We start from the raw sequence: 19,367 nt of genomic DNA, 5'->3' as shown, positions 1-19,367 counted from the left end.
ACAGTTTTCCGAACCAACATACAAGCGGTTTCACAGAAATTGCTCTCATTTCATTCTATCGCTGTGTTATGTTGATATCTTTTTATTCAACCATCCCGGTTTCCATCTCTATTTATTTCTCTATACTAACTCTCTCTCTCTCTCTCTGGCGCTCTTTGAATAAAGTATCACAACATATATATGTTTACTCGAAATTTGTAAATTTATATATGTTTACATTCACACATATTATTTTTATGAAACATTCATGCCCCAAACATAATATATTCTAACATATTAACATATGTGTCCCAAACATTTTGTGTTAGTTTAGGAACATTACATGTTTGCACTTAAATATATTGTGTTTAAAAATTGTGCCCGAAACACATTTTGTTTATATCGGAACATATTAAAAACATATTTTTCTAACAGTGTAGGAACTTCTACTAAAGGCTGTCATCCACAATCGAATTACTTGGGTTGCGATAACACTTGCCGATGGCAAGGTATCGTAAAACTTTTTAACACTGTCTTCTAAATTGTAAGTTAGTCCATAAGGGGTATATATTAAACAAAAAAAAAGGGCGATTAAATACGTATATAATTCAGTTTGACAAAATTTTCTATAGAAATAAAATTTTGACAAAATTTGCTATAGAAATAAAAACTTGACAAAATTTTCTATAGAAATAAAATGTTGACAAAATTTTCTATGGGAGTAAAATGTTGACAATATTTTCTATAGCAATAAAATTTTGACAAAATTTTCTATAGAAATAAAATGTTGACAAAATTTTCTATAGAAATAAAATGTTGACAAAATGTTCTATAGAAATAAAATGTTGACAAAATTGTCTATAGAAATAAAATGTTGACAAAATTTTCTACAGAAATAAATTTTTTACAAAATTTTCTATAGAAATAAACTTTTGACAAAATTTTCTATGGAAATAAAATGTTGACAAACATTGCTATAGAAATAAACTTTTTACAAAACTTTCTATAGAAATGAAATTTTGACAAAACTTTCTATAGTAATAAAATTTGACAATTTTTACATGGCTGTTAGAGGCCATATACTAACGAAATGTACCAAATTTCAACCGCATCGGATGACTTTTGCTATATATAATTATGGACCGATATGGACCAATTTTTGCATGGTTGTTAGAGACCATATACTAACACCAAGTACTAAATTTCAATTGGATCGGATGAATTTTGCTCATCCAAGAGGCTCCAGAGTTCAAATCTGGGGATCGGTTTATATGGGAGCTATATATAATTATGGACCGATATGGACCAATTTTTGCATGCTTGTTAGAGACCGTATACTAACATCAGGTACCCAATTTCAAACGGATCGGATGAATTTTGCCCCTCCAAGAGGCTCCGGAGGTCAAATCTGGGGATCGGTTTATATGGGAGCTATATATAATTATGGACCGATATGGACCAGTTTTTGCATGGTTGTTAGAGACCATATACTAACACCACGTACCAAATTTCAATCGGGTAGGATGAAGTTTGCTCCTCCAAGAGGCTCCGGAGGTCAACTCTGGGGATCGGTTTATATGGGGGCTATATATAATTATGGACCGATATGGACCAATTTTTGCATGGTTGTTAGAGACCGTATACTTAGACCACGTACCAAATTTCAACCGGATCGGATGAATTTTGCTGCTCCGGAAGGCTCCGCAAGCCAAATTTGGGGATCGGTTTATATGGGGGCTATACGTAAACGTGGGCCGATATGGCCCATTTTCAATACCATCCGACCTACATCAATAACAACTACTTGTGCCAAGTTTCAAGTCGATAGCTAGTTTCGTTCGGAAGTTAGCGTGATTTCCACAGACGGACGGACAGCCGGACAGACGGACGGACATGCTTAGATCGACTCAGAATTTCACCACGACCCAGAATATATATACTTTATGGGGTCTTAGAGCAATATTTCGATGTGTTACAAACGGAATGGCACACTCAAAAAAAAGTGAACTCTCTATTTCACTAAAGCCATATTAACTTTATATTAGTTCATGGAATCATTATGTTTGGAAAAAGTTTATTTTAGTCAAATAATTTTTTGCGTATGTTAGTTAAATGAACTAAAGAACGGGAAAAAGTTATACACAAATAAAGCATAAAGATTTCCTAATTTCGTATTTCTTACAAAATAGTTCATTATTTCTTTAAATTTGTAAATTTTACCAAAAATGTGTCCATCATGAACTTCGTATGTCACTAAAGACATTCTTGCAATTTTGAACTCCAAGATTTCTCTTAAAACTACAAAATTTTCTTTAACTACTGAAAAAATTTAGTTATGTCTAATAAATTTTCTTGAATTTGTCGAAAAATATTTACTTATTTTTGCCATATCGGAGTGATGCCAGCGCTTGTAATACCGTTTAGTTAAAATTTTCTAAAAAAGTTCCAAATTTTCTAAAATTAATCGAAAGTTATCTTTCCTGGTGGGTTCACTGTTTTTTCAGTGCAAACTTAATATTTCCCCATCCTATGGTGGAAGGTATAAAAAGTGTTGTTCCACCAAGACAACGCACCGTGCCACAAGTCATTGAGAACGATGGCAAATATTCATGAATTGGGCTTCGAATTGCTTCCCCACCCACCGTATTCTCCATATCTGGCCCCCAGCGACTTTTTCTTGTTCTCAGACCTCAAAAGGATGCTCGCAGGGAAAAAATTGGCTGCAATGAAGAGGTGATCGCCGAAACTGAGGCCTATTTTGAGGCAAAACCGAAGGAGTACTACCAAAATGGTATCGAAAAATTGGAAGGTCGTTATAATCGTTGTATCGCTCTTGAAGGGAACTATGTTGAATAATAAAAACGAATTTTGACAAAAAAATGTGTTCTTCTTTGTTAGACCGAGGACTTATCAGCCAACCTGTTATATATAGCCTCCATATAAACCGTTCTCCAGATTTGACCTCCGGAGCCTCTTGGAGGAGCAAAATTCATCCGATCTGGTTCAAATTTGGAACGTGGTGTTAGTATATGGCCGCTAACGACCATTCCAAAATTGGTCCATATCGGTCTAAAGTTATATATAGCCGATCCCCAATCACACAAAAATTGGTCCTTATCGGTTCTTAATCATGGTTGCCACTGGAGCCAGAAATAATCTACCAAAATTTTATTTCTATAGAAAATTTTGTTATAATTGTATTTACCCCCATTTTCATGAAGCTCCGTTAGTGCTACGTTAGCTAACGAACTTTTAAACCGAACTAGAGACATATCTGTCATCTTGTCTATGTATTCCATATGCCTGTTAGGAGCTTAACTGCTGGAAAATTTTCAGTTAAAGTTAACTGAAGAGAAGATATTTGCAATTTACTTTCTGTTAACTGGCAGTTAAAGCCTAACGGAGCTACATGAAAATGGCCGTTATTATATAGAAAATTTTGTCAACATTTTATTTCTATAGAAAATTTTGTCAAAATTTTATTTCTATAGAAAATTTTGTCAAAATTTTATTTCTATAGAAAATTTTGTCAAACTGAATTATACACGTATTTAATCTGTCTTTTTTAATTTAATTATACCACATATGGATTTACTTATAATTTAGAAGAGAGTGTTAGGAGGTTTTAAGATACCTTACCATCGGCAAGCGTTACCGCAACTCAAGTAATTCGATTGTGGATAGCAGTGTTTAGAAAAAGTTTCTACGCAATCCATGGTGAAGGGTACATAAGCTTCGGCTTGGCCGAACTTACGGCCGTATATACTTGTTTAAATTTGAATTTCTTTATTTTAAAGAAATTTGCCCTTATTTTTATGTAAATTGTGTGTCCTAAAATTAACGTTTCACAATCTTTCATATTAGATCAACATTTTTTTTTTTCAGTACATAGAGTAATTCGAAAACTTAGAAATAAAAAATCAAACACCATTGAATTTGTTTGCTGTTATACTTCACATTATGTTTACACTACCTAATAATAACTGTGTTTGCATAACAAAAACATTTTTTTTGTTTATTTATATTTTTTTATGGGGGGGGTTAAGAGATATTGTTGCCTTTGATCATAATGGTGCTAAGAGTGTTTTATGGTCTAGTGGTCATAAAATGCCCAAAACAAAGACAGAGACTAACAAAATATGGTTTTTAAATATTTACTTGATTTTTCTGTTTGTTTATTGTTCTTCAATTGCAGCGATCCTGCGGTAAATGCCCTCAAGTTTCTCGATGTGGTTAACATGAAGGATACATCACAAAAGTCCCAGTTTTACAAAGTCACATTAATGGAAAGTATGCCGCTTATTCCTAAGGTAAGGTTATTGCCTTTTCCATAATAACAAGATTTCTATCAAAAAAAAAAAATAAATAAACAAAACCAAAAAAAAAAAAACAATATGATGACCACCCACAAACAATGGAATTGAGCACAAGAAAAGGATGAAAAATTTACCTATACCATATTATCGTAACAAAGGATTTAATTTTCTAACAACAGGATATTAAAACACAACAAAACCTTTTATTTTGGTATTGAAACAAGGCACTCATGTACACTAATAAATTATAATGCACCGTGGGATATTTGTATACAAGAGATATTTGGTAATCGATAATGAATAAAAGTTAAATTAAGCTAAGATAATTCTTTGTAGAGGATTTTCGAAAAACGAAAGCTAAATACACAATAAAAACAAGTAAGGAAAGTCTAAAGTCGGGCGGGGCCGACTATATTATACCCTGCACCACTCTGTAGATCTAAATTTTCGATACCATATCACATCCGTCAAATGTGTTGGGTGCTATATATAAAGGTTTGTCCCAAATGCGGAATATCACTCGATTTGGACAGAATTTGATAGACTTTTACAAAATCTATAGACTCAAAATTTAAGTTGGCTAATGTATGAGGGTGGAATGTGTTTAGTAAAAAAAATATGGGAAACATTTAAATCTGAAGCAATTTTAAGGAAACTTCGCAAAAGTTTATTTATAAGCAGTGGCGATTTTACAAGGAAAATGTTGGTATTTTGACCATTTTTGTCGAAATCAGAAAAACAGATATATGGGAGCTATATCTAAATCTGAACCGATTTCAATCAAATTTGACACACATGACTATATTACTAATTGTACTCGTAGTGCAAAATTTCAACCAAATTGGGCCAAAACTCTGACTTTTAGGACCATATTAGTCCATATCGGGCGAAAGATATATATGGGAGCTATATCTAAATCTGAACCGATTTCAATTAAATTTTGCACACTTGACTATACTACTAATTTTACTCCTAGTGCAAAATTTCAACCAAATTCGGCCAAAAATCTGGCTTCTGGCGTCATATAAGTCTATATCGGGCGAAAGATATACATGGAAGTATATCTAAATCTGAACCGATTTCAATCAAATTTTGCACACTTGACTATACGACTAAGTGTTATGTTTGTACAAAATATCAAGCAAATAGGTATAAAACTCTGGCTGCTGGGTCCATATTAGTGCATATCGGGCGAAAGATATATATGGAGCTATATCTAAATCTGAACCGATTTCTTCCAAAATCAATAGGGTTCTATTCTGACCCAAATTAGGAACATGTGCCAAATTTGAAGGAGATTGGACTAAAATTGCGACCTAGACTTTGATCACAAAAATGTGTTCACAGACAGACGGACGGACGGACAGACGGACAGACGGACAGACGGACGGACGGACGGACGGACAGACGGACAGACGGACATGGTTATATCGACTCAGGGACCCACCCTGAGCATTATTGCCAAAGACACCATGTGTCTATCTCGTCTCCTTCTGGGTGTTACAAACATATGCACTAACTTATAATACCCTGTTCGACAGTGTGGCGCAGGGTATAAAAATGGTGCAATAAATAAACGAGTATATACGGCCGTAAGTTCGGCCAGGCCGAATCCTATGTACCCTATGTGCGTAGAAACTTCTACTAAAGACTGTCATCCACAATCGAATTACTTGGGTTGCGGCAACATTTGCCGATATATTAAACAAAAAAGTCCGATTAAATACGTATATAATTCAGTTTGACAAAATTTTCTATTGAAATAAAGTTTTGACAAAATTACCTATTGAAATAAAACTTTTACAAAATGTTCTATGGAAATAAAATTTTGACAAAATTTTCTATAAAAAAAAAATTGACAAAAAATCTTGACAAAATTTTGTATAGTAATAATAACATCTTGACAACAATTTCTATAGAAATAAAATTTGGAAAATTTTTCTAAAGAAATAAAATGTTGAGAAAAATTTGCATAGTAATAACATTTTGACAAAATTTTCTATAGTAACAATATTTTGACAAAATTTTCTATAGTAATAAAATTTTGACAAAATTTTCTATAGAAATAAAATTTTAGTAGATTATTTTTGGGGATCGGTTATATATAACTATAGACCGATAAGGACCAATTTTGGCATGATTGTTAGCGGCCATATACTAGCGCAATGTACCAAATTTCACCACGTACCAAATTTCAACCGGATCGGATGAATTTTGCTACTCCAAGAGCTCCGGAGGTCGAATTTGGGGATCGGTTTAAATGGGGGCTACATATAATTATGGACCAATTTTTGCATGGTTGTTAGAGACCATATACTAACACCACGTACCAAATTTCAACCGGATCGGGTGAATTGTACTCTTCCAAGGGCTCCGGAGGACAAATTAGGAATCGGTTTATATGGGGGCTACATATAATTATGGGCCGATATGGACCAATTCCTGCATGGTTGTTAGAGATCATATACTAATACCACGTACTAAATTTCAACCGAATCGGATGAGTTTTGCTCATCCAAGAGGCTCCGGAGGTCAAATCTGGGGATCGGTTTATGTGAGGGCTATATATAATTATGGACCGATATGGACCAATTTTTGCATGGTTGTTAGTGACCATATACTAACACCATGTACCAAATTTCAATCGGATCGGATGAAATTTGCTTCTCTCAGAGACTACGCAATCCAAATCTGGGGATCGGTTTATATGGGGCCTATATAATTATGGACCGATATAGACCAATTTTTGCATGGTTGTCAGATACCATATACTAACACCATATACCAAATTTGAATCGGATCGGATGAAATTTGCTTCTCTCAGAGGCTCCGCAAGGCAAATCTGGGTATCATGCTTAGATCGACTCAGAATTTCACCACGACCCAGAATATATATACTTATGGAGTCTTAGAGCAATATTTCGATGTGTTATAAACGAACTGACAAATTTAATATACCCCCATCCTATGGTGGAGGGTACAAAAAGAAGTATATACAGCAGTAAGTTCGGCCGGGCCGAATCTTAAATACCCACCACCATGAATCAAATATAATAGTTTCCTTTGAAAATTTCAGGGGGTTTGATGATAGATATTCTCCCAAACAGATCAGTTTAAGCAGAACGCTTCCCGAAAATAAATTTAATGATTTTACCAATGAAGATTAGATCAGATTCTAAATTTATAAGAACCATTTTTGTTTAAGTGTTAGAGGAATCATTAGCATCTCTTGTAAGTGTGAAAGAAAATGATGAAATAATGCCTTGATTTGAAATCTTAAATCTGTAGATTTTCACCACCATTATTATAAATGATTACGAGAAATAAAATCTGGAATTTTTACATTCAGTTTAAAACTAAAATAAAAACTAAATCCTATATACGTTTTTGTGGGTCTAAAATATCAGTACGTTTTTTAGAAACCCAAGGAGTTAAATCGGGAGATTGCTCTTATGGAGGCTTTGGCAAAAACACTGACGGATGCCCACAATATTCAGCACATCTATTTCTAATTCTAAATCTAATTTCTAGAACTAGATCCCAAAGCGGAAGGTCGGTTTATAAGGGGGCTTAAAATCAAAAGCTGCACCGATACACAATGTATTCGGTCTTAAAAAACCTCTAGATTGCCAATTTCAGGCAAATTTATAATTCTAAAATCCTAGTCCAAAAGTCCTAGTTTTATTTATGGTTTAAAAGACTTCCAGATTTCCAATTTCAGGCAAATTGTATAAAAACTATGGATTCTAGAAGCCCAAGAATTAAAATCAGGAGATCGGTTTATATGAGGGTTATATCAAAGCATGGACCGATACTCACCAGTTTTCGCACACCTCTTAATGGTTCTAAAAAACTTCCAGATTTCCAATTTCAGGCAAATTGGATAAAAACTACGAATTCTAAAAGCCCAGTAAAATCGGAAGATCAGTTCAATTTTGCACGAAGTATTTCATTTCTCTCATAAAACAGTTTACTTTTTTTTCTGTGTATGATGAAGGATATGAAAATTAAAACAAATAAGGAAAAAGTGTAAATATTCTAAACAATTTTATATCAATTGAAAAAAAAATTGAATTGTGTAAAGTTTCACCTGATGTGGGAAAGGTTTCATTTGATTGAAAAACTAGTAGTAAGTTCGGCCGGGCCGAATCTTAAATACCCACAACCATGAATCAAATATAATAGTTTGAAAACTCTTCGTCGGTGCGGGTATCTTCATAACATATGTAGGATTTAAGGGGGTTTGATGACAGATATTCTCCCAAGCAGATCAATTCAACCAGTACAGTACGTGTAAATGATTGATTTGAAATCTTAAATCCGTAGATTTTTACCGCCATTACACTTGTATAAATGATATTACTCCTCTTTATCATTTATACAAGTGTAATGGAATCTGGAAATTTTACTTTTAGCTTCAAGCAATTTTTATGATCAGTGCTCCTGCTATACCCTCAAGAAGTGAAATCGGTCGATCGAAAAATGTCTTACATAATGGACCGGTAGAAATAAATGCGATACAAATTTTTGGGGGAGAAGTGGATAAAAACTACAGATCCTAGCAGCCTAAAAGTAGTGTAATACGTATAGACTGATCCACTTTAATGGCCTTTTTTTATGGGCTTTTTTTAATGGGCTTTTTTTAATGGGCTTTTTGTGATAGGTCATAAGGTCATCAAAAAAAATTTTCCCTGTATGTATGAGTGTCATTGTATTGAATGCATTGGCTGGCGGTGTGGTGCATGTGCATGTATCGTGAAGATGAGATAGGGATGGGGAGAGATAAGAGTTTGGCTGTTGGGAAAAGTGTGTGGAGTTTTCTGATCGCCTAGTATTGAACAATCGTTGAAACCTAGATTTGGTGTTTATTTATGTGCCATAGAATTCGCTGTTGAGAATGCTATTGATTTGTTTAGCATTCTAAAATGGGAGACAAAGTGACCGTCTGAGATTCTGAAGAAATGCATGTGCATGTGTCGTGAAGATGAGATAGGGAGGGGGTGAGATAAGATTTTGGCTGTTGGGAAATTTTGTGTTATTCGATTTGATTTCTTGGTTGACTGTGTGGAGTTTTCTGATCGCCTAGTATTGAACAATCGTTGAAACCTAGATTTGGTGTTTATTTATGTGCCATAGAAGAAGGGATAGGGTGAAGAGATAAGTGATTCTCTAGTTTGGCTGTCCCTATATGCATGAGTGTCATTGTGTTCAGTGCATTGACTGGCTGTGTGGTGCATGTGCATGTATCATGAAGATGAGATAGGGATGGGGTGAGATAAGATTTTGGCTGTTGGGAAAATTTGTGTTATTCGATTTGACTTCTTGGTTGGCTGTGTGGAGTTTTCTGATCGCCTAGTATTGAACAATCGCTGAAACCTAGATTTGGTGTTTGTTTATGTGTCATAGAAAAAAGGGGTAGGGTGAAGAGATAAGTGTTTCACTGTTGAGAATGCTATTGATTTGTTTAGCATTCTAAAATCAGAGGCAGAGTGTCTGTCCATGGGCCTTTTTTTAATGGGCTTTCTATGATAGGTCGCAAGGTCATTCAAAAAATCTTCGGACTGAGAAATGAAAACGAATATTTGTGTTATTCGTTTTCATTTCTTGATTGGCTGTGTGGAGTTTTCTGATCGCCTGGGATTGAACAATCGCTTATAAAAGCCATATGCTCTCTGGAATTATACCACAGTTCAGAAAACGTAATTGAATTAGAATAAATAAATAAATAAATATGTCCGGTGCTATAGATGTCGTGTCCATTTTCAATGAAAAAAATTTAAAACGTATCCTACATATTAAGGATATGGTTACACATAAGGACTATTCTATTGAAGGATGCTATAGGACAACTACAAAGTATGGGGATTCTATAGTGCTGCGTTTGGTGGATGATCAAATCTTATATTTACCCAAAAGATTTAACAGCCTGGATGATGATACAATTCAACGTATAGATTCTGGAGAATTTTCTGTTTCAAAAGTGTCTATTTCAGACGATAAGGAGAATCCAATTAGCAGATTGGAGTTGAAACAGTGTTTGTCCTCCGATCCATTTTACGCACCATATTAATTATTAAAAGAAAAAAAATGAAAATTTTAAATAAAGAATGAAATTCGAAACAAAACCATTGTGTTTTTTTTTTCTTGTCAATTTTTAGAATTTGTCATAGGGTTTGAGAAACAACAAACATGCAATAGAAATCACATTTCATAATGTATTGCTTATAGAATATTTTGAGTGTTTTGAAAACCACAAGTGTCCAAACAAAAAATTATCTCAAATGCATCGAATTTCCATTCACTACAATGGAATTCGAAAATTTATGAATTTTCAGTTTTTCAAAGAGTGTCCAAAAGAAACTCATAGGGACAGATTCAATTCAGCCTTCGTCAACTCAACATCACGAGAAAAAAAATGGCCTTACCACCATCCCAAATTATATTCAGCGATGATGAGGATGAAAACGTAAATCTGAATGATCGAATCCTAAACAACATGCAAGTGGAAGAACAGAATATACCGGAGGGCCAACATTTCCTCTGTGAAATATCATTGGATGAGTTAATGAGGATTGCAGATAATGACATGGACCCGGAAAGTCATAGGGAAATGTTGGAAGATTTACTCTATTTACATCCTGATGCAAAAATTTTAAAATTAATTTAAGTTTAACCAAAGTAATATAAAATAAAATAACATTTTAATATCATATATGTTTCTTCTCATTTATTTGGAATTAGTTTGAATTTGGGTGGACAAGAACAAGAAAAAATTATAAAACTAAATAATCCCACCGCAGTATACATACTAAAGCATATGGGTTACTGTTGTGAACAATTTTCATATTTTATTGTCTTACTAATCATGTCATCTATACAATCATGCCATTCTATATATCTTAATAGTTTAAATAGGTTACTTACAGCACACTTAAATTTCCTATCTTCATGTATAGGACAATGGGTATAATAGTTTCTCATATTTGGGAAAACAGTTCTATATTCTAGATTTACAACATTTGTGCTTAGATATTTTTCAAGAAACTCTTTTTTAATTTTTCCAAAGACAAACACATACTTAAAACTATTTAAGGGTGCTAAGACCTCGCCGACTTCAGTGTAATTTACATCGCCATCTTTCCAATCTAAGCCAGTAATAAATTTCTTATAATGTACATTTTTCCGTTTGGCCTCCTTGACAAGTTCCCTCCTATCGAAAGGAGGTTTGAATAAAAAATAGTTTGGTACAACGGAACCGCCTTGCATATACGCCAATTCCTTTATATATATGCAATCATTATTTCCAAAACAATGTTGAAAGTCCACCAATACAAAATCTGATTTTTGAAAATTGACCATGATGAGAAGTATAACCGACAATTTTACGAAGCCAACTAAATATAAAAAAGTCTCATCTTGCTTTTATATTCAGAAAATGAGGGTGTTAAATATCAAGTTTACATTTCAGAGCTTTACATTAATTGATAATTATATTTGATATTGGAATACATGTAAAATTTATGAATTGAAACACAGATGAATTTTATTTTATTTAGTTTTATTTATTTATTTATTTTTGTTTAGAAATATTGTTTAGTTTTGTATTTCTTCATAAATAATTTCCTCTATAGATTCATAAAATTTCTCTATATATATAAATAATTTAAATATATTATTTACAGCACACTTGAATTTCCTATCTTTATGCATAGGGCAATGCGTATAGTAGCTTCTCATATTTTGGAAAATTGTTCTATACTCTAGATTTACAATATTTGTATTTAAATATTTTTGAAGGAATTCTTTCTTAATTTGTCCAAAAACAAACACATACTTATAACTATTTAGTGGTTCCAAGGCATCACCAACTTCAGTGTAATTTATATCACCATCTTTCCAATCTAAGCCGTGAACATATTTTTTACAATATGTGTTTTTCCGTTTACCCTCCTTGACTAGTTCTCTGTTATCGAAAGGGGGTTTGAATAGGAAATAGCTGGGTACGACAGAATAGCCTCGCATATACGCCAATTCTTTTATATATATGCTGTCATCATTCCCATGACAGTATTGAAAGTCCACCAATACAAAATCCGGTACATACATGATTCGAAGTATAACGGACAATATTTCGTAGCCAACTAAATCAAGGAAAGTCTCATCTTGCTTTTATATTCAAATAACAGAGAACATTAAACATTATTTATTTATTTATTTTTTTTTTTTGTGATACAATTTGGAGTAAAAATTGTAAACATAAATGACCGCAATTGAATGCATTAAACCTTTGCACTCGTTGATAATTATATTTGATATTGGGACCTAAATAAACCAATATTTCTAGTGGGGGTTGAAGATTTCCAAAACTGTCAAAGTATTCAATTTCTTTGTGGTTTTTATAATATGCTACCCAATGAGTTCCAGATCCTATACTTGAGTCTAAGTTTACTACACCACATTCTTTTGTTTGACATTTTTTCGGAAGATTATCTCGCATAAAGACTCCTCGAAAATGTGGTATATATTCTTTCCCAAATATTTGGATGTCTATATCTGTCAGCGGTCTGTTAGGTAGCTTAGATATTAGTTTTTTGTATCCGTATTATTTAGGGTAATACCCATACCAGTTTTGTATGGTTTAAGATAAAGTCCTTTACCCATAGCAATTGACTCCATACTTTTGTTGTGACGCATACTCTCTTCTAGTTGCTTTTTAGCATCTTTAGCAGTGTTAATTGTTCTTGCTATCGATGATACACCCGAAGATATTGCACCCAAGGCACCTAGTGCTGTTATAATAGGAACCAATGGTAGAAAACCGCCAATTTTAGGAACATTAATAACTCTTGGGATGACGACATGTGACTTTTTCCCTTTGAATGATGAATTAATAACTTTCCGAGCGATTTTTATTGCAGAGTTAATATCAACAGGTTTTTGCTTCTTTAGTAGTGTGTTGGCTTTTTTAATTGTTGAATTGAAAATTGTACGTCCGCATGCTTTTTTCTTCCTCATACCCATGCCAAGTTTTAGTTTTGCTTTCATTGCGTTGGAGACTAAATAAGCATTTAATTTTTCACCCCAAGTACTTTCGTTAGCTTTTACTCTCTCCCACGCCCTCTCTAAGAGTTCCTTATCTGCTTTGTGGCGTTTTTCAATATCTGAGCTTCGTGAATAAGCTATATCATGAATTTTACAGGCTGCATCCAAAGCATTTATCCCTTTATCACCCCTTTTCAATCTTTTATCGAGTTTTGTTCCTGGTCCACAAAATTGGTATCCGGGTAAATGTAGCTCAATGGGTAAGGCGTTGATTAAATTGTTTACGAATCCTCTTCCTTGTATGGATCGTTTGCGATTGACTTGTCTCTTCCGAAATACAAACATATATATGCTCTCAACTAAAAATAAACACATAAATTTATTTGGTCAGTTTAATAATAAATTAGTCGTCAATATGCGTTTACTTAAACAGGATACAAGTATTTCTGTTCGTGATCTAGATTTTACGCAAGCGAAACCTAATAAATCGAAACATGGTTCATTGTTACCCGATTCCATTCGATGTCTAATTGTGGGCCCATCAAATTGCGGAAAAACTAATGTTATGATAAGCCTTATAGAAAGTGAAAATGGGCTAACATTTGAAAATATATATTTGTACTCAAAATCGTTATATCAACCCAAATATGAATACCTGAGAAGACTAATTGAGTCTATAAGTGGTATGGGATACTTCATATATAACAACAACGACGATGTTATACCGCCACATGAAGCAAAACGAAACTCTATAATGATATTTGATGATGTCGCATGCGATAAACAGAATAATATTCGTGATTATTTCTCTATGGGTCGTCACAAAAATGTAGACTCATTTTACTTATGCCAAACTTACAGTCGCATACCAAAACATTTGATACGGGACAACGCAAACATAATTGTTGTTTTTAAGCAAGATGAAACGAATATGAAACATATATTTAATGACCATGTGGGTAGCGATATGTCCTATAAAATGTTTGTGGATATATGTCGTGAATGTTGGAGGGATAGGTATGGTTTTATGGTTATAAGCAAAGACGATGAAATCGCTGATGGAAGATATAGAAAAGGTTTTGACATATTTATTACACCTTAGTAGTATATGTCTTTCCACTGTATGCAGACGTCTACTTACACCCCAACTCATCTGCAACCGATTTTGAAATTATTTTAAGGGCGGTTCTTTACTTATCTAAGCAGTTCGAAAGCCGTTCGAAAGCGATTCGGAAGCAGTTCGGAAGCGGTTCGAAAGCGGTTCGAAAGCGATACATCAGTTAGCATTATCGGTTTAAAATAATTCAAAAGATTTCTATTGGTGATACAATATGAATGAAAAAATATTGAAAGAATTAATAAAATCTCGAAAAATTTTGAGAAAAAAATTTCAAAGCATAAAATTAGGAGAAGACGACGCTTCACATAAACTGGAAAATGTATTCAAGCCTTTAACAGATCCATTGAATAATTTAATGAAATTAAAAAATGAGAAAATGAAACAGCGAAATAAAGAACTTCCTACTTTTAAGTTTGAAAGTAGCACACCAATAAAGACCGAACCTCCTAAATCAAATTTTGATAAACACTCTCAAAAAATTATAAATTCTAAACTGGATTCTCAAAGTGATGAAGACAGCGACAATAAAGAAAATTCAGAAAATTATTTTTCACAATTGGAAGATGATAATTTCTATACTATTAATTTAACTAAACTTTTTAATGATCAAACTCTCGATACTGTGTATGGACCATATAAAGACGAAAATGGAGTGTGGAAATTGGGAAACAGTCCTATTAACATTAGCGATGATAAGATTGTTGTTGGGAATCAATCGTGGGCAAACACGCCAGGCTTGTTTGAATTAATTACCCAGAAACAGCCACAAAAGTATGATTCACTGGAATTGGATATATACAAGAAAATTCTTTTGGGAACAAATGCTCATCGCAAGAACTATGATTCTGTTGGTCAAATACGAGGGAATAAAGGATATAAATATAAAAAGATTATCCAGAAACTTTTTGGTGACACTTACACTGGTAAAGGTTTAATGAGCCTAAATTTAAATAAACCAAACTATATATATTGGGATGATCCGAATGAATTAGTTGAACGCTTAAAACTTCTTATTGCATCTCAACAAGCTGGCCATTCAAATCATAACAATGAAATAATATCTATAATTGAAGAATTAAGGGAGGCCAATATAATATTCTGATAATTGTCAATTGCATTCAATCGAGATATGAGCGTCGATAAGTTTGGTCACTTTTCAAATTCTAGTGAGTTGAAAAGATATGTTCCGAAAATATTTGGTATTGCTATTGACAAGCATAATAACATCGATTTCCAAAATAAAAAGATTAAAAACGTGGGGGTACCGGTGGAAAGTGCAGACGCAGTCAACAAAAATTACTTACAAAAACAAATCGAAATCTCACGTGAATTACTAAAAAAAGACTTAAATATTGAAGTCAATACAATACATCAAGAAATATCGCAGTTAAAAACTATTATCAAGGATATATTTACAGTCCTGTCGGATATGCGAATAACATCTCAAGTTCATTAATCAAATTTAATTACAAAGTAACAATGGCCAAAAGAGGAATAGTACAAGAGATACACACTCAAGCCCGGAAAAAATTTCCCCGTCGGAGATATATAATGAAAGGAATTGATGACTTTTGGCAGGCTGATTTGGTTGAAATGGGAACTTATTCATCTTTAAATAGAGGATATAAATATATTTTAACGGTCATCGATACATTTTCAAAATACGCATGGGCAGAACCAACTAAAACTAAGAATGCATATGATGTTTCCAATGCATTTAGAAAAATATTGAACAAAGGTCGAACACCTAAAAATCTACAAACAGACGATGGTAAAGAATTTTTTAATAAAGAGTTTAAAAGTCTTACGCAAAAGTACTCAATAAACCACTACTCCACATTTAGTGTGATGAAAGCATCCATCGTAGAACGCTTTAATCGTACGTTAAAAAATTTTATGTTTAAAGAGTTCTCATACAACGGTTCCTATAAGTGGATTGACATTTTACCAAATTTAGTTAATCAATATAATCGGAAAATACACAGAACAATAAAAATGGCTCCTATTGATGTCAATAAAAATAATGAGGATTATATTTTAAAAACTGCTTACAATCATCTTAAAGTATATAAACCCTCAAACTTCCATGTTGGTGACTATGTTCGCATAAGTAAATATAAAAATATATTTGAAAAAGGATATACACCTAATTTCAGTACGGAAATTTTTCGAATAAGTTCTATCCAAAACACTAATCCTACCACATATCTATTGGAAGATTATCAAGGTAATCCAATAAAAGGAGGTTTCTATAGAGAAGAAATTCTGCGAACGCGACACCCTGATGTTTACCTCGTTGAAAAAATTCTAAAAACAAAAGGTCAACAAGCATATGTTAAATGGTTGGGATTTTCTAATGACCACAATTCATGGATTAATAAGAATGAAATTTTATGATGTGTATTTAGTAATATAAAATAAATAAAGAAGATTGAAACTTAATTTTGTTTTTCATTCTAAAGCAAGTTTTCATAATGTCAATTACATTAGCCCTAAGCGGAAGATCGTCGGTGCTCATAACCAATTATTTCCCACCCATACAACTTAATGATGAATATGAATGTGCTTTAGTTGATTTTCATTCGTATAATTCAATTCCAAATATTGACTACGATAACAATCTTTTCCACATTGGTGGTGATTGCATTGAAATTCCGGTGGGATCTTATGAACTGGAGGATATTGTTAAATTTTTAAAACATGAATATGTAAAGAAAAATATCAACAAAATATTAGAGATTGAGGCTAATAATAATACACTTCAAATTGAAATATATTCCTCCCACGACATTATTGATTTTAACAAAGATCGTTCTATTGGCGCGCTATTTGGCTTCAACAATCGAATTTTGCTACCTAATGCACGACATAAATCACATCAATCAGTGAACATAATGAAAGTGAATGCCATCCAAGTCCAATGTAATATAATCACAGGATCATATATGAATAACACACCGTCGCATATAATACATGAGTTTGCTATGAATGTCTCTCCAGGATATAAAATGGATGAGATACCCAGGAATTTAATCTATTTACCTGTGAATGTCAAGGAAATAAGTTGTCTAAAAGTTTGGATTGTGGATCAAGAAAGGCGTATAATAAATTTTCGGGGTGAAGAGATTACTTTACGATTTCATCTAAAACCGAAAGCGAAATGATTATCTATAATAAATATTACAATAAAATAGGTAATGATTCCATTCCGGAACGAGCAGCCAAGCTAATTACACAAAATATACTGCCCCAATCTATAAAACGTAAATTAACTAAAGAAAATAAACTATTCCTAAAATCTTTAAAACTACAGCTTAAGAAAAATGTCTGAAATATTAAGCGTTGCAGAAAAACCATTTTCTGATGAAAGCATTATTAAGAAGGATTATCATAGCTATATGCCATATATACAGTCATATAAAAATAATGATGAAATTAGAATAACAATCCAAAATCAAGATCTCTATGTCTTACCATCTGAAAGTTATATCTACATAGAAGGCTTCATAACGCTGATGGATGGTATAGCAACACCAAATGCTAGACTGCGAAATAATTGTGTAGCACATATGTTTGATGAGATTCGTTATGAAATCAATGGGGTTGAAATTGATAGAACACGTTATTTAGGAATGGCGAGTACTATAAAAAATTATTTATCTCTCAATGAATTGGATTCGAATATGATGCTGAATGCAGGATGGAGTAAACACAATGACATGGAAAACGGGTCATTTAATTTTTATGTTCCGTTAAAATTATTGTTGGGCTTCGCAGAGGACTTCAATAAAATCGTGTTAAACTGTAAACATGACTTAATTTTGTTGCGCAGTTCAAATGATCATAATGCTTGCTTTTCCACAAAGCCTGAAGAAATGGTTAAACTAACGATACAGAATATAACATGGAGAATACCACATGTGCAAGCTTCCGATATAACAAAGTTGAAAATTATAAAAACGATTAAAGATGGTACCACATTACCGCTTGCTTTTCGGAGTTGGGATTGTCACTTTAATCCTACATTCCCAAATGCGACAAAATGTAATTGGAATGTAAAGCTTTCATTAAATAGAGAGCGCCCCAGATTTGTAATCGTGGTATTTGAAAAAAACAACAAGTTTATACATTGTAATCTAGTAAATTTAAAAGTTCATCTAAATTCCGATACTTACCCATATGATGATCTTAATCTCAAATTTGATGATAATAGATATGCTATTCTATATGAAATGTACGCCAAATTTCAACACAGCTTTTATATGAAAGAACCACAACCATTACTAACAAGCGCTGAATTTAAGAACACCCCCATGGCAGTCATCGATGTTAGCCACCAAAATGAAATGGTCAAACAAGGTCCCATAGATGTCAGAATTGAACTCGAAACCAGTAAACCCATTCCTGCAAACACCATAGCATATTGTTTAATAATTCACGATCGCTATATTGAATATACACCATTGACGGGAAATGTGCGAAAAATTATTTAATTTTTTTTTCAATGAACCATACATACCTTTATATCCATAATCAATTTTAAAATAAATAAAAATAAAACAAAAATGTATACATCAATTTTTTCATTTTATTTATTACATTTTTTTTTCTATATAAATAACAATTCTTAATGTTAAATTTTTTAAATACATACAATACATAATAAATAGTTTAGTGTATTTACATTAAAATTATATCCATTAGATCATTAAAATCCATATCAAAATCAGATGTATATTGTTGAACTAAATTTTCTAAAGAGGAATCAGTTTCGATTGCACCTAAATCTAAATCTAGACCATTGCCATCTATATCAACTAGCATATTTTCCATACTTGATTCAATTTCATGGTGACCCCACGCGAAAGTATTAATTCCATCTTCCTTGATCATACGCTTTGTATCCAACG

At 32.9% G+C, this 19,367-nt stretch overlaps 2 protein-coding genes across 2 annotated transcripts in view; one reads left to right on the top strand and one right to left on the bottom strand.

Annotated features, from left to right (window-relative positions):
- Window positions 1-19,367, top strand: part of bma (SCY1-like protein bma) — a 327,192-nt gene that overhangs the window by 119,012 nt on the left and 188,813 nt on the right. The window contains exon 9 of the mRNA XM_075306514.1: window positions 4,175-4,289. Coding sequence (XP_075162629.1) covers window positions 4,175-4,289 — 115 coding nt within the window. The remainder of the gene's footprint in view (window positions 1-4,174; window positions 4,290-19,367) is intronic.
- On the bottom strand, window positions 12,354-18,919 carry LOC142235262 (uncharacterized). The gene is made up of 2 exons (XM_075306515.1): window positions 18,633-18,919; window positions 12,354-13,696 (listed from the first exon to the last, which is right to left on the bottom strand). The coding sequence occupies exons 1-2, from the start codon at window positions 18,634-18,636 to the stop codon at window positions 12,879-12,881; spliced, it is 822 nt and encodes a 273-aa protein (XP_075162630.1). The 5' UTR covers window positions 18,637-18,919; the 3' UTR covers window positions 12,354-12,878.

Source organism: Haematobia irritans, chromosome 4 (genome assembly GCF_050003625.1).
Source record: "Haematobia irritans isolate KBUSLIRL chromosome 4, ASM5000362v1, whole genome shotgun sequence".
Lineage (NCBI taxonomy): Eukaryota > Metazoa > Arthropoda > Insecta > Diptera > Muscidae > Haematobia > Haematobia irritans.
This window is presented reverse-complemented; position numbering and strand designations above follow the sequence as displayed.